A 15,417-nucleotide genomic window follows, 5' to 3' on the forward strand; every position below is an offset into this window, starting at 1 on the left:
TCCCTGTCCCGTGACTTCACCCTGCACTCTTCCACCAATCAATGATCTCCACACATCAGCCCACACCAAAACCCTTAAAAGCACTGGCCCCAAACTCCTCTGGGAGACAGATTTGAGGTTTCCTCCCATCTCATTTGGCGGCCCTACAATTAAACATCTCTCTCTGCTGAAACCCGGTGTCTATGTGTATAGACTTGCCAGTATCGTGCAATGGACCTATTATGGTTAAATTTTGGCTTGGGTTCTGGGTGTGCTTTAGGTTCAGCCAATCAGATGGCCTCACACGAGCCAGGGAAAGCAGAAGTGAGGTGAGGAGAGGAGGGGGATGGATGTTGGCTGTTTCAGTGCTAAGCACAGTCCTGGTGGCATCGAGCTCTTCCACAATGTTCCTGGCTGACTAGCCATGCTGCGGGGCAGGGTCTTCATAGCGTTGTCCTAGCAGGCATGGGGTCACTCTGAGGCCAACAGCTGGGGCAGTAACTCCCTGATTCCTGGATTGCAGCTAAGGTGACACCTTCCTGATGCTGATCCCCTGCCTTCCCAACGGTGTCCTAGGCAGCTGCTCTCCTGGCGGGCCGAGGCTAAGTGGTCACGCTTTTGAGGCACCATTCCTAGAAGCCCAGCCCAGAGTCCACTCCTCATGCTAGCCCAAGGACTTTGTAAGCACCCGACTCCCTGCACTGCATTTGTTTCTGCTTAAAATAGCCTGAGTGGTCTCTGCTGTTAGGCACTGACTGACCCCTGACTGCTACAGAGTAGAAGGACAATTACAGCCCTCGAGGCATCAGGAAATCAGGAAATTAGCTATGATTAGGCCCTGTGAAGTGTGGGACCACAAGGAGAGACTGAGGAGGATGCTAATTAATCTTAGGCCAAGTTTTTTAAATTGCACAGACTCTAGGGCCAGCTCTTAAGCTACAGTCTAAGACACAAATATGGCTCCTGATAATAGAAGGCTCTCAAAACGACTAGAAGAACTATCTTAAGTGAGAAGTGGAGAAAGGCCTCATTAGCAACAAATTAATATTCATTGCAGGGGGACAAAAGGAGGCCTCCAGGCTGTGTGTCCTCCAGGCCTTGCTCCTCAGCACTGAGATCTGGCAGGGACACCCTTCCCCAATTAATCAATGACTTGAAGATGCCCCTGTGGGGAGGCAGAAAGACCACTGGGTTTGTAACCACAGGCCCAGAGTTCAACTTCCAGTCTGCCTTCCTCCTTAGTAGCTTTGCGACTCTGAGGAAGTCACTTTACCTCTCTTGGTCTTGATTTCTTCAGTAGCACAATGAGGACATTTTCTGACCTATAGGGTTATTGTGGGTGGGCTGACAAAGGGTATGAAAGCATTTAACTATAGTCCCATACATTTAGTACAGTGTGAAATGGTATGTGGTAGTAGTTCCCAATCTTGGTGAACACAAAGTTAAAAAATAACAACAGGCCTGGCGTGGTGGCTCATGCCTGAAATCTCAGCACTTTGGGAGGCCGGGGCAGGAGGATCACTTGAGGCCAAAAGTTCAAGACTAGCCTGGGTAATATAGTGAATAAAAATAAATAAAAAATATATAAAAATAAATAATATATTTAAATTTTATTTTATTTTATATAAAAAATAAAAATATAGTAAAAAAATAAATTGTAAAGAGAAAAAATTACAGTAATTTAAAAAATAACACTGCTTAAGCCTCAGCAAGTCAGAATCTCCGGGGGTGGGGCCTGAGCATCTATATTTTAAAACCTCCCTAGGCCATTTAAATGTACAGTCGGGGCTGAGAAATAAAATCTCAAGATCCCAGCCAACTGAATGAACCCCTTCTTGGCCAAGGGGACCCCACAGAAACCTTAAAACTGAGTTCCCAGCCATGATAGGATGGCAGGTCAGACACGCCTCGTTATATCCCCTCCCTCATTACCCGCCTGGAGGTTTTCTTTTCTAAGGGTTAAAAACAAACCAGCCCTTTCCGGCTGGGTGCGGTGGCTCACGCCTGTAATGCCAGCACTTTGGGAGGCTGAGGCAGGCAGATCACCTGAGGTCAGGAGTTTGAGACCAGTTTGGCCAACATGGTGAAACCCCATCTCTATTAAAAATACAAAATTAGGTGAGTGTGGTGGCAGGCACCTGTAATCCCAGCTACTTGGGAGGTTGAAGCAGGAAAATTGCTTGAAACCGGGAGGTGGAGGTTGCAGTGAGCCAAGATCATACCACTGCACTCCACCCAGGGTGACAGAGTGAGACTCTGTCTCAAACAAAAAAAAAAGAAAGAAAGAAACAAGCCCTTTTCAAAGACTCCACCACTGACAGCAACCAACAGCCTGCCTGCTGCCCCTCCCTTCTGTGGTTACTACACAACTGACCAGCATTTCTTCCTGGTAAGAGGAGTGGTTCTGACCCCTCTATGGAGGATGCACAGTGAGGGTTTCCGTGTCTCCTGATTCGCCTTTTGACATCAGAAGGCCAAAACCTCCACTCTCAGATCCTGCTAATGCCGCCATTTTTTGACAATGGATCCATGGAGAGGCATGAAGCCCAACTGCACATGTGCATATGTCTCCGTTTATAAATATTCATAGCTCCTCCTACAGCTTACTGAATATGTATATTGGGCCACCTATTCAGCATAAATCCCTGTCTTATCCCTCTGAACTTCAAAGTGCAGGTTTCTGGCTTCTGGCCTGAGGCTGCGTTTCCTAGCCTGCCGGAATGGCCACCCGGGAGGGAGGCTGCCACCCTTTTTGAGAAATAAAGCTTTCCTTTCCAAGTTTGTGAACCTCGTCATTCTTCATTTGACGGGGCTGGGACCTGCTGGTCCCCAGTAAGGTGTGAGTGACTACAAGGTAAAATATCAAGAACTAGATGAGCAAGAACACAGAATTTGGGGCAAAAGATCTAAGATTGACTCTTGATTCTGCCACTTCTTAGCTGTTGACCTTGGAAAACTCACTGAACTTTTCTGAACCTCCATCTCTTCAGCTCCTTATAAAGAGGGACAATGTTGGAACGTACTCTACAGTTCTGCTGGGAGGGCAAAGGAGACGAGTTACGTGGGAGCTGAGCCTATGCCTGGTAACTGAGGTAGATGTTCCGAAATGCAGGCTCCTGACATCAGCACACCAGCTGCAACCCAAAATGGCATCTCGGTTATATGGGGCAGGGGCTTTGTCATATGCACCCACTGTATCCCTGGCATCCAGGACTGTGCCTGGCACATAGGGGATACTTAACAAAAAAAAAAAAAAAAAAAAGAGCTGAATGAATGAGCCATCATGATGGGACTGTGAGTCTGACCTTTCTACACCCCCCTGTGGGGCTGGAGTGGCCACATCCAAAGGGGAGGGCCATGCAGCGGAGAGGTCTCTCCAGAGGTCAGTTCCACATGCAGAAAGGGAACACGACCGTGCCTGGCCAGACCCACCTACTCCCCATAGGGTGTTTTTTTGTTTGTTTGTTTGTTTTGTTTTGTTTTGACAGGCTCTTTCTCTGTTGCCCAGGCTGGAGTGCAGTGGTGCGACTGTAGCTCACCGCAGCCTTAAACTTCTGGGCTCATGCAATCCTCGCACCTCAGCCTCCTGAGCAGCTGGGACTAGAGGTACATGCTACCACACCTGGCGAATTTTTTATTTTTATTTTTAGTAGAGATGAGGTCTCGCTTTGTTGCCCAAGCTGGTCTCGAACTCCTGGGCTCAAAGTGATCCTCCCACCTCACCCTCCCAAAATGCTGGGATTGCATAAAAGAGCCACTGCGCCTGGCCCATGGGGGTTTTAAATGCTCTGATTGCATTTCTGTTCCCACAGCCACCCACACTCTGTATTCTAAAGCATGGGCTGGGGCCACAATCTCCAGACCTGGTGCCATCCTCGGCGCTGGACTTTACTGGGGGCTGTCCGTGAACCGCGTCTTAAGCCTTCTTCAGCTTCTCGAAACAGAGTTCTTCGTCCATAATCTGCACCAGAGACGAGGGAAGGAGACTTGGTGAGGCACTGATGACAAGCTCACAGTACTGGGTTGGTGTGTAACTCATGTCTAAAATACGTATCAGTGTGCCCAAAGTCTTGTGTATGAGGACATTGACTACAGCACTGTTTGTGGCAACAAGACATTAGAAAACAAGCTAAATGTTGAGCAAAAAAGGAATGGGTAAATAAGTTCCAGTATATCCATGCCATGGAATAATATGTATAGTACATAGTCAGATCAGACAGATCTATACATACAGAGAAGAGTCTCTAAGCTACAGAGACAAGGTTCAGGACAGCCGGTACAAGAGGTCATCATTTGTGTAAAAGAGGGTAGAGGATGAATCTCTTTGCTGAATGAATGAATGAAGGTACTGCTGGTGTTCCAAGTACAGATTCCTGTTATCTCTTCCTCCCTGAAACCTGGACCAGGAAAAGCTGAATTCTCCTTACTAGCAGCAGGTCTGCCTCCACCATGAAAACTAGGAGAGCCACTGGTTTCCCTCTTTGCCCTGGGAGCTGGGGAGCTCAAGCTACACTTTGAGTTCAATTGCAGTGGCTCTCCTAGGAAAACATTTCAGGAATCACTTTCTCCTCTTGCCCTTTTGTTGTTGTTTTGACTTTTACTATATATTAACGGCTTGGGATCTTACCATGTCTGTGAGGCCATAGATTAGAATAACACAAATCAAAGTTACTGCGTGCCAGAGAACTTACATTTCTTACATCATTTAATCTTCCCAGCAAGCCTGCAAGCCAGGCATAATTATTCCCATTTTATGCAAGAGGTGACTGAGGGTCAGAGAGGTCCTAACTGCCTAAGGTCTCAAAGCCAGAAAGTGGCAGAACGGGGTTCATTCAAATCCAGTTTGCTTCATTTCAGATCCTCTTGTAACTTGCTTGGTAGCACACTGGCCTCTCCAACAAGGCAGCCTACCTTGAAAGGCATTCTGACAACTACTTGGGATAAGCAGTCTCGCCAGTCCCATTTTATTTTATTTTTTTAATATTTATTTATTTATTTTGAAACAGGGTCTTGCTCTGTCACCCAGGCTGGAGTACAGTGGCATGGTCATAGCTCACTGCAACTTTGACTTCCTGGGCTCAATGAATCCTCCTGCCTCAGTCTCCTGAGTAGCTGAGACTACAGGCATGCACCACCATGCCCAGCTACTTTTTGTATTTTTTGCAGAGACAGGGTCTCACTATGTTGCCCAGGCTGGCCTCTAACTCCTGAGCTCAAACGATCTGCCCACTTCGGCCTCCCAAAGTGCTGGATTACAGGCAGAAGCCACCATGCCTCGCTGAGTCCCATTTTAGAGATGAGCAAACAAAGGCACAGAGAGACTAAGTGGCTTCCCCATGGTATCCTGACTCCACGTGCTCTGCTGTTTCATTCATTCAACTGTCCAGTCATTTTTGGTGTCTATGCTAGGCTGGGTTGGGTATTTTTCTATTATACACAAGCTTCCTGCAGTTTTCTTATAGGGCACACGAAATCCATTTAAAGTATGCACGGTATGGATTAACTAAATGCAGAAATGAGAAGTGGAATCAAATATTACACAGGGGTTAGGTACTAAAGTTAAGACATATCAAGTGAAAAATCAGATATAATCCAAAATTTCCCTAGACATTTCCTTAAAGTACTGACTTAAGACCCAGGAAATGTAAAAGCTAGAAATTAACTGCTTTGACCGCCTTTGCTCTGGGGTAGTAGAGGCCAAGACTAGTTTAAAAAGGAATAAAGCAGGATTTCTCTTTCTCATTCTTATGCTCTTTCAGGCCATGCAGATGTAGTTAACTTGTGTTCATTGTTCACATGCCCAGGATGTGGTTCCACAGTCCCTATTTTTTTTTTTTTTTTGACAGAGTTTCGCTCTGTCACCCATGCTGGAGTGCAGTGGCACGATTTCGGCTCCCTGCAACTCCGCCTCTCAGATTTAAGTGATTCTTGTGCCTCAGCCTCCTCAGTAGCTGGGACTACCGGTACATGCCATGCCATCATGCATGGCTAATTTTCATGTTTTTAGTAGAGACAGGGTTTCACCATGTTGCCCGGGCTGGTCTGGAACTCTTGGCCTCAAGTGATCCACCTGCCTCAGCCTCCCAAAGTGCTGTGATTACAGGTGTGAGCCACTGTACCCAGCCCCTAATTAATTTTGATTAACAGAGCTGTGACTCAGCCTGGAGGGCCTGTGCTCACCGTGTGTCCCCTCCGTGTGGGAGGCACTTCTGGAGAAGTCAGAGTGAATGGCTTTCCGCGGTGACGATTTCAGCTCCGAATTGGCACCGTTGACATAGACAGAGAAACCTTGCTCCAAGTGCTCCAGCCTCAATTGCACAGGGTCCTTGCTTTTCAAATGCTTTAATATCCTGAAAGAGAAACCAGTGGCTTGTTCCTCCTCATCATTTGAGAGTCTGGGCTGCTGAACCCCCAAGCCAGGAGCGAACTGCTGTTCCCACAGTGAAGCGTCTCTAATCAGAGCCCAGGGGGCGTGTGCCCAGCTGTGTGTCTACAAACAGCCTCTAACAGGCCCATTACCCACTTAGAGAAGCCACGAGGGGGAGACAGTTTGGGGCCCTACAGGGAAGTTTCTGCAGCTCTCATTCTGAGGTTCAAATACACATTAGCGAAAAAGAACACACCCAGTTCATGCCCTGTGCTGGCCAAGGCAGAGAGGAGGCGTGTGTGTACACACTGCTGTCATACAGCCTGGGCTTCCTGAAAATATCCCAATTTTATGCAATTTCATTTTGTGTGAAACTTCGTTTGATGTGTAACAAAAAGTGGTTTTTAGGCTCTCAGGCTTTGTGAGAGAGATTTCACACCATCCATTTACAAATCAGAAAACATCTTTCGTCAGACCAGGTGGGCTAATGTTTTGCTTCAGTGAATAGATGTGTTCTCGAAACACTCACCCCTGATATTTCAAAGGCCATCATTTCATATTCTAATGCAGTTAAAAAATGTATCAATGCAGGCGTTGGTTCAAGGTTAACAATAGGATTATCATGTCTTTTGGCTAAAAGGCAGGAGTGTGGCCAGGTCCCTAATTTAGCTTTCACTGAAGACCATCCTTACACCTTGAGCCTGGTCCTTTACCCAATCCTGATGTCACACTGCTACAGGCAGGGTACAGTGTCCTCTTCGGCCCCCAGAGAACTGCTTCCACTGGACGCCAGACTCGCCTGCATTTTATACACAGCTTTAGATGCCTCTACATCAACTACATTTATACAGACAACCAGCCAACCTAGCAACAAGTGTGCATCTTCTTCAGTAATTAAATAAGTGCCAAGCAAATTAGCACAATTTAAATTTTAAAAAATAATAGCAATCACATAAAAGGTGCACACTGTATGCTAAACTCTGTTCTAAAAACCTAAAGTTGATTCTCATTATTCGCAGTACAAGTGGTCTAGAAAGTCACCGTGAATTCTGAATTAGCCAATTTGGAACTACTGCTCCTAGAGGAAATACAGGGTTAGGTGCCTGTGAGTCTTTGGTCACATTTTCATGAACCAATCAACACAGAACCTTGTGTATGTGTGTTTCTGTTTAAAGATGCCTTATTACATTGTTGATTCATTCACACCAAACTCACAACCAAAAGCACTATCACTCAAGCCTGAACAAAGCTTCCCAACATATGTATTTTCTTCATAAGGCACATCACAGCCTCATGCCTAGGAACACTGAACAGCATTTCTGCACTATGTCTGAGGCCAGTTTAAGCAACGAAATCACCAGTAGAAAGCACAAAAATGTGAAAAACATGGCACTATGTACACTGCAAAAAGGACACTTGCTTATAGTATGAGAGGCAGAGAATTGCCTTGTTCTATATCGGCTGGGAACGTGTGTATCGGGGGACTAAAAATGTTGCCTCTCTGCATGTGTCTGCAAGTGACTGCAAAAATACACAAGTATCGACTGTAGGGTTACAGATCAGTTTTAGTGATGACACAGACTCACAGACAGAGAGTCAGAGAATAATGATGATCAACTATATGAAGATGTTCCTCTTCACAATAATCCTACAGGGTAATCCCTTTTTTTTTTTTTTTTTTTTTTTTTTTTTTGAGACGGAGTCTCGCACTGTCGCCCAGGCTGGAGTGCAGTGGTGTGATCTCGGCTCACTGCAACCTCCGCCTCCCGGGGTTCAAGCAATTCTGATTCTCCTACCTCAGCCTCCCAGCTGAGGTAGCTTGGACTACAGGCATGTGCCACCACATCTGGCTAATTTTTTTTGCCTGTGTTGTTAGTAGCGACAGGGTTTCACCACGTTGTCCAGGCTGGTCTTGAACTCCTGACCATCTGCCCACTTTGGTCTCCCAGAGTGTTGGGATTACGGGCATGAGCCACTGCGCCTGGCCGTAATCACTTTTATTACCTCCATTTAGTAGGTAAGCAGTATAAGGCATAGAAAGGTTAAAGAACTCGCCCAAGGTCGCATAGCTATTATAGCATGCGGCAGGGGTAGAATGCAAACTTAGGCAATTTGGCTCCAGAGTCTACACCGAAACGAAGACAACGTGTAAAGCTGGCAAGATGATGTTGAAACTGGCAAACTTAGACACTGCTGGTAATTCATAGAACCTTCTCAGAAGTAGTATGAAAATATAGAAAATGCCATATGTTTGGTCTTTGCCCAGTAAGCACATTCCAGCAAATTGTTCCTGAGCATATGAACTCTGGGCAAGAAGATAGTCAGTGTTCAGTAATAACAAAACCCTGGAAGCAACCCAAATGTCCAACACCAGAGAAGTGGAAGCTGCTATTACACAGATGCTATCATTACGAAGACTCTCTAGAAACATGGGGGACTGTGATCTGTTCAGTGGGGGGCGGGGGAGTGGTGATGAAAAAGGCAGAATAAAAATGATACATAGGCCAGGGCACAGTGGCTCATGCCTGTAATCCCAGCACTTTGGGAGGCTGGGGCAGGCAGACTGAACTCTTGAGCTCAGGCGTTCTGAGATTAGCCTGGGCAACATGGTGAAACCCTGTCTCTATAAAAAATATTAAAATTAGCTGGGCGTGGTGGCGTGCACCTGTGGTTCTAGCTACTTGGGAGGCTGGGGCAGGAGGATGGCTTGAACTGGGGAGGTTGAGACTGCAGTGAGCCATGATCATGCCACTGCACTCCAGCCTGGGTGACAGACAGAGACCCTGTCTCCAAAAAAAAAAGAAAGAAAGAAAGAAAGAAAAAAGAAAAGAAATGAAATGAAAAGAAAAAGAAGGCATATGTAGCAAAGGTAAAGTTGGAAAACTGTGTGTTTGTGGACCCAGCGTGGAAGGTGATGTGGAAGGTGATAAATGTAAAATGAAATAGGTTGTTGAGGGAAGGTGGTGGCATTGTGGGTGACTTCTTTGTTTATTTTTTAAATGTTTCTTTAGCGGCTGATACATTCATCTTTTCACCAATTGTGGCAGGAACATTTATTACAGGCTGCTTATCTCTTGCCAGCCTTGGAAGCCTGGGAGATGCCTGATTGTTGGGCAACAACATAAAACAGAAGAAAAACACAAGTAACTAAGAGACGATTTCCAAACACAGCAATAGCTATGCTTGCAGGAGCAAACAACCAAGGGACAATGTAGGCACCGTCAATCTCTGGGGAGCAAGCGGGAGCCTAGGTCCCGGGAGGCCTGTGGCGGGACAGGGCGGGGAATCTGATCACCCAGGCAGACAGCCTGCCTCAACTTCTCTCCCTGCCTTCTGATGCCACATTAACAGTCATGGCATCCAGTTACCCAGGATCTGAGGCTGACAGTCCATGGGTGCCCCTCCTTAAGCAGAATGATTTATGAAAATGTAGATTTATGAAACTGATAAATTAGGAGATAATTATTCAGACTGTGAAAGGAATTGCTAAAGGAACTCCCCTACTGCAGCGGAGTGCATCAGTAATATTCAGGTGGCATCAAAGAAAAGTGTTTTTTTAAAAATTGATAGCCTACTTTGCATAAAAAGCTGTCCTGGGCGCAGGGGACTCAGATAAATCAGATTCCACTCCTGCCCTATCTAAAATCGAGTTCTTCCCTCCTGCTGCCCTGCCACCCTCTACTGGCTTGCTGGTTCAACTTTTTCCATGGCACGCTATCACTGGTTAACATTATATTATGGATGTATCTGTATATTTGTTTATTCTTCCTCCCCCGCACTGGACTCTGAGCCTCTGTCCTATGGGCCATGGTGCCTGCTGAATGAGGAAAGCTCTCAATGGCTATTTCTTTCTTTTCTTTATTTTCCGGGTCTTGCTCTCTTGCCCAGGCTGGAGTGCAGTGGTGTGATCATAGCTCACTGCAGCCTTGATCTCCCAGGCTCAAGCAATCCTCCCACCTCAGCCTCCTGAGTAGCAGGGACTACAGGTGCGTGCCACCACACCTAGCTAATTTTTGTACTTTATTTTATTTTATTTTATTTTATTTTATTTTTTATTTTTATTTTTTGAGATGGAGTCTCGCTCTGTCGCCCAGGCTGGAGTGCAGTGGCCGGATCTCAGCTCACTGCAAGCTCCGCCTCCTGGGTTTACGCCATTCTCCTGCCTCAGCCTCCCGAGTAGCTGGGACTACAGGCGCCCGCCACCTCGCCCGGCTAGTTTTTTGTATTTTTAGTAGAGACGGGGTTTCACCATGTTAGCCAGGATGGTCTCGATCTCCTGACCTTGTGATCCGCCCGTCTCGGCCTCCCAAAGTGCTGGGATTACAGGCTTGAGCCACAGCGCCCGGCTGTACTTTTTTTTAAAGACAGGGTCTTCCTGTGTTGTCCAGGCTGGCCTCGAACTCCTGGGCTCAGTGGATCCACCCACCTTGGCTTCCCAAAGTCCTGGGATTACAGGCATGAGCCACTGCGTCTGGCCTCAATGCCTATTTCTGGAACAAGCGAGCCCAAGGATCTCAAGTGGGGGCAGGGGACATGGATGAATACCCTAGTGCTCACAGCTACCATTCATGTGACACACATCACACCCACCATTTCCATTTTATGCCCATGTTGGCCTTTGGAATCACCTTCACAGATGAGGAAGTGAAGGCACAGTGAGTGGGGAGTACAGGGTATGATGAGGCAGAGTCTAGGGACCTGACATGGCTGGGGCTGGTGTGGTCGGGGAGGATTCTCCTCCTCGTGGGCTACTGGGGCAGGGACGTAGATGGCAAGGAGGACCCAGTGAACACAAAGGGCAGGTCATTGTGTTCTCAGGGGGCAGCAGCCTAATTGTGACTAGGCTTATGACTGAGTGGTCTCTGAGCGGTGTGGCTGCCATGGCACTACAGATGAGCCACATGGTTCCTCCAGATCTCGGTCATCTCAGGTCGCCTGAGGGGGTTCTCCAAGGATCAGTCATTCAAGAATTACCTGGATGTCAATTTGGGGAGAAGGTTTTTATATCGAAAGGATGATAATCATAATAAACCTTACAACAATTAGCTGGATGTGGTGGCCCACACCTGTAGGCCCAGTTACGAGGGAATCTGAGGCAAGAGGATCACTTGAACCCAGGGGTTGGAGAGTGCAGTGAGCTACGATCGCACCAATGCACTCCAGCCTAGGCAACAGAGTGAGACCCCCATCTCAATCAATCAATCAGTCAATAACTGAATGATGATGATAATGATGTTGATGATGATGATGAACGCTGGGTTGGGTAGGGGGCTTGCTATGGGCCTTCAAGAGCCTTGTCTCACTTCACCCTTCAATGATCCTGGGATTGAGGTTATGTTGGCCTATTTTAGAAATGAACTTGCCCAAGGCTAGAGAGTCAAGGAAACCTCCAACCTGGATTTGAGTTCTGGCCCGTGGGGCTGCAGTACTTGTGCTCTCCCCTGCTCCTTCCTGCTGTTCCTTGACTTTAGCACCAGACATCACAGAGGCTCTGAGCAAGAAGAGGTCACAGGAGGGAGCACTGGCTCGCAACTGGGGGCTCCTTGGAGGGGGTGGCATTTGAGTCCAGTCTTAAAGGGTAAAGACAGGGAAGGCAGGGGTGCAGAAAGCCTGCCATTCCTCCCCAGAACCTGTAGGTCCCCTAGGATGCTCCACAGAGTTGCACATAAGAGCATCTGTGCAGGTGGAGGAGGTGAGTGTGGAGGATGGAGCTCAGTGCCGGAGGCTCTGCCATTTCCCCAGCCTGCGTGACCTTGAGCAAGTCTCTAAACTTCCCTGGGGTCTGTTTCCTCTTCTGTAACAGGAGACTAAAGATGGGCTGCTATGACCTCCCTGGGCTGCTATGAGGACAAAAGGACAGACTGGGTTAAAGCTCTGGCTCAGATAAAGGCCCAGGCGAGAGAACCAGCTGCTGGTTCTCTCCTTCCTTCTTTCTGCCTGGATGTTCTCCTGGGGCTGCAGGCACTTTTGTGGGCAAGTTTTCCTGTAAGTTTCCCTTGAATGACCTTTCTCAAGGACCAAATGATCACAGCATTGCTGGATTCTTGGACCTGGAGAGCAAATCTGGGTCTACCCCCTACAGTCCAGAGGTGGGTATATATTACAGCCCCTCTCTGCCGTCCCCTCTTCAGATACAAGGGCCCTCATCTTCTCAGTCCATCCTCATTACTCAGACCTTTGATCACTCCGCCTGCTCTTTCATGAATCCTGTTGGGCGTGATTACCTCTTTCATGAGGTTGAGTGACAAGAATCACTTAGAGTCCACTGGCACAGGCAGCTGGGAGGGTTTCTGCAGGGGTGAGGCAGGGCTGTCACATCTCCAGATTCTGTCCCCCTACTCCCTGCCCCCAGTCCTCTCCTGAAGCACACAATCACTTTCTGCTTCTTTTGTCATAGTTATAGGTGGCCTTGTGCTCACCCTGCCACTACCTGGGGAGTTCTTCAAGGATAAGAGCTATGTGGTGGACACCTGCTCTCTCTGCCTGGCCGGAATCTCCCCCATCTCAGATCTGTGGGTACAGCACCATTCCTTCTTTCACTCCATGAAACTGACTCCACTGGGTGAAACTGACTCCACTGCACAATTTAGTGGGGTGGCCAAGGAATGGCCACTAGACTGTGCGGGACACAGGGAGTGACTGGCTTGTATATAGTTAGAATGTAGGTCCCCTCTAAATCTCATGTTGGATTGTAATCCCCAGTGTCGAGGTAGGACCTGGTGGGAGGTGACTGAATCATGGGGGCAGAGTTCTCATGAGTGGTTTAGCACCATCCCCTTGACGCTATCCTTGCGATAGTGAGTTCTCCCAAGATCTGGCTATTTAAAAGTGTGTGGCACCTCCCCCTACCCTCTCTCTCCTACTCTCACCATGTGATGTGCCTGCTTCCACTTTGCCTTCTGCCATGAATACAAGCTCCCTGAGGCCTCCCCACAAGCCAAGCAGATGGCGGCACCGTGCTTCCTGTACAGCCTGCAGAATCGTGAGCCAATGAAACCTTTTTTCTTTATAAATTACCCAGTCTTAGCTGTTTCTTTATAGTAATGCAAAAATGGCCTAACATAGCTTGGGATGGAATTGGGCCCACGCCAGGCCAGTGGGAACCTTCCTCAGCACTTTCGCTGGAAGCATTAGGAAAGATCCCTAATACTTCCAGGTAGGATGTATGTAGGGGCTTTTCCTGGCTGTCTTGGCCACTGCAAGTGAAGTACCTGCCTGAGAATGGCTCTAATATGGGAAAACGAGGGTATAGAAAATGGACAATAGTTGATTTTGATTACATCATCTAAGCACTTGGATCTACCTATGCCTGAGGCCAAGAGTATCATGATGAATTTCTTTTTTTTTAGAGACAGTGTCTCACTCTGTCACCCAGACTGGACTGCAGTGGCATGATCAGAGCTCACTGCAGCCTTGAACTCCTAGACACAAGTGACCCTCCCACCTCAGCCTCCTAAGTAGTGAGTAGCTAGAACTATAGGTGGGTGCCACCACACCTGGCTATTTAAAAAAAGTATTTTAGAGACAGGGTCTTGAACTTCTGGGCTCAAGCGATCCTCCTGCCTTCGCCTCCTGCATAGTTGGGATTACAAGGAGAAGCCACCGTGCCCAGCTCGATGTTGGATTTCTTAATTTAATGAGCCAGTGTTTCCTAGCTGCTTAAGTCCATTTACCTTCGGTTTCTGTCTCTAACAGCCAAAAAACACCAACTAATACAGTGTGTGTCTTCCTTATCACAATGCTTCCCTTTGCATTAATGGCAACACCAGGCACTTAGAAGGTACTCAGTGAAATCCTGCTGAATGAATAAAAGAAAAATGCTGCCCTGCTTCTTATGGGCAGCTGTGTTCTAGGCAGATCTCTGTTCAGAACTCACTCCAACGATTACATCCCCCCTTCTCAGGTTACAGACAACCCAGATAAGCAGCCTGGGTTTTCATCTCCCTCAATGTCCAGGGTAAAGCTCAGAGGCTAGTTTTCTATCAGGTCCTACAACTAGATTTCCAAGTAAATTGCGGCTCTTCCCACAAAATCCCTCCTCACTTAACTTAGGGCCACTGGCAATCCGGCAGGTTTTTTCTCCTCTTGATTATTTATGACAACATTAAGCAAAAGGTAGAGTCCAGCCCGGCTCCACCACTTTCTGGCTGTGAGACCTTGGGCAAGTTGCTCACTGCTCGGAGCCTCCACTTCCTTGCCTGTAAAATGGGTGCAGTAACTCTGTCCCATTGGGTAGTGTGCAGATAAAGTAAAATGATGGGGTGAGGTGCCTGGCATATGGCTGGCACTCTGCAAAAGGTGCCTTTGAGATTTCACCGACGATGGCTCACAGGGATTCCCATTCTTCACAAGTCTCCACTGGAAGGTGTTTCTTTCCAGCTCTACCTTCTAATTTCCTGTCATCGTGACAGCTCCCTCTTGGTGACAACACATCCCCCCAAATTTTATGGCACCTCAGTTTTGATATAGCTTTTAATTGTCTTTGTGCTATAACCTTGTCTCTGGAAATTCTCATTTATACTATGGGCCAGTGCCTCTTTGATTGCACACTTATTGATCCCCCAATTAATGAGAAACAATTTGTTCATAAGGAACTGTGACAGCCTCTCCCCAGACAAGTCACATGCAGATGATTAAATGATCACCCAGGTGTTCAGTGGTACCATCCAGTCTGCCAGAGATTGAATAAAAACATCCTGCTCCGTGGCATTAATGATGATGGAAACTCACGTCGGTCTAATCAGCACCAGCCTTCGCTGTTCTAGTTTGAGGCTGATGTGGGGATGGAGGCGGATGAGCGCAGAGCTGCTGGGCACAGAGGACGCTGTTGTGGTGTTTCTGGCTGGCCCTGGATAGACTGTCTGTTCAGAAGATCTCCACCAGGGGTGGTGCTGCCTCAGTGGGTGGGTGTCTGGAAAGTGGGTGGGTGCTGTCATAGGTGGAATTTAGGGTCTTAATGAAATGTAGTAAAGGGGCTGGTGGGTAGGGACGCTAAACTCCTGCAATTCATAAGATTACAAAAACTTGTTCCATGCAACATGCCACCAGAGCCCCTATTGATAACACCGAGT

General features: G+C 47.5%; 1 protein-coding gene across 7 annotated transcripts in view; it reads right to left on the reverse strand.

Annotated features, from left to right (window-relative positions):
• KIAA0556 (KIAA0556 ortholog) overlaps positions 1 to 15,417 on the reverse strand; it is a 234,488-nt gene that overhangs the window by 147,051 nt on the left and 72,020 nt on the right. For all 7 annotated transcript variants that reach the window (XM_009196201.4, XM_017953265.3, XM_009196203.4 and 4 more), the window contains 2 exons: positions 6,160 to 6,329; positions 3,843 to 3,940 (listed from right to left, as the gene is read on the reverse strand). In XM_009196201.4, the coding sequence (XP_009194465.2) occupies positions 3,843 to 3,940; positions 6,160 to 6,329 (268 nt within the window). The remainder of the gene's footprint in view (positions 1 to 3,842; positions 3,941 to 6,159; positions 6,330 to 15,417) is intronic.

This window comes from Papio anubis, chromosome 18 (assembly GCF_008728515.1).
Source record: "Papio anubis isolate 15944 chromosome 18, Panubis1.0, whole genome shotgun sequence".
NCBI lineage: Eukaryota > Metazoa > Chordata > Mammalia > Primates > Cercopithecidae > Papio > Papio anubis.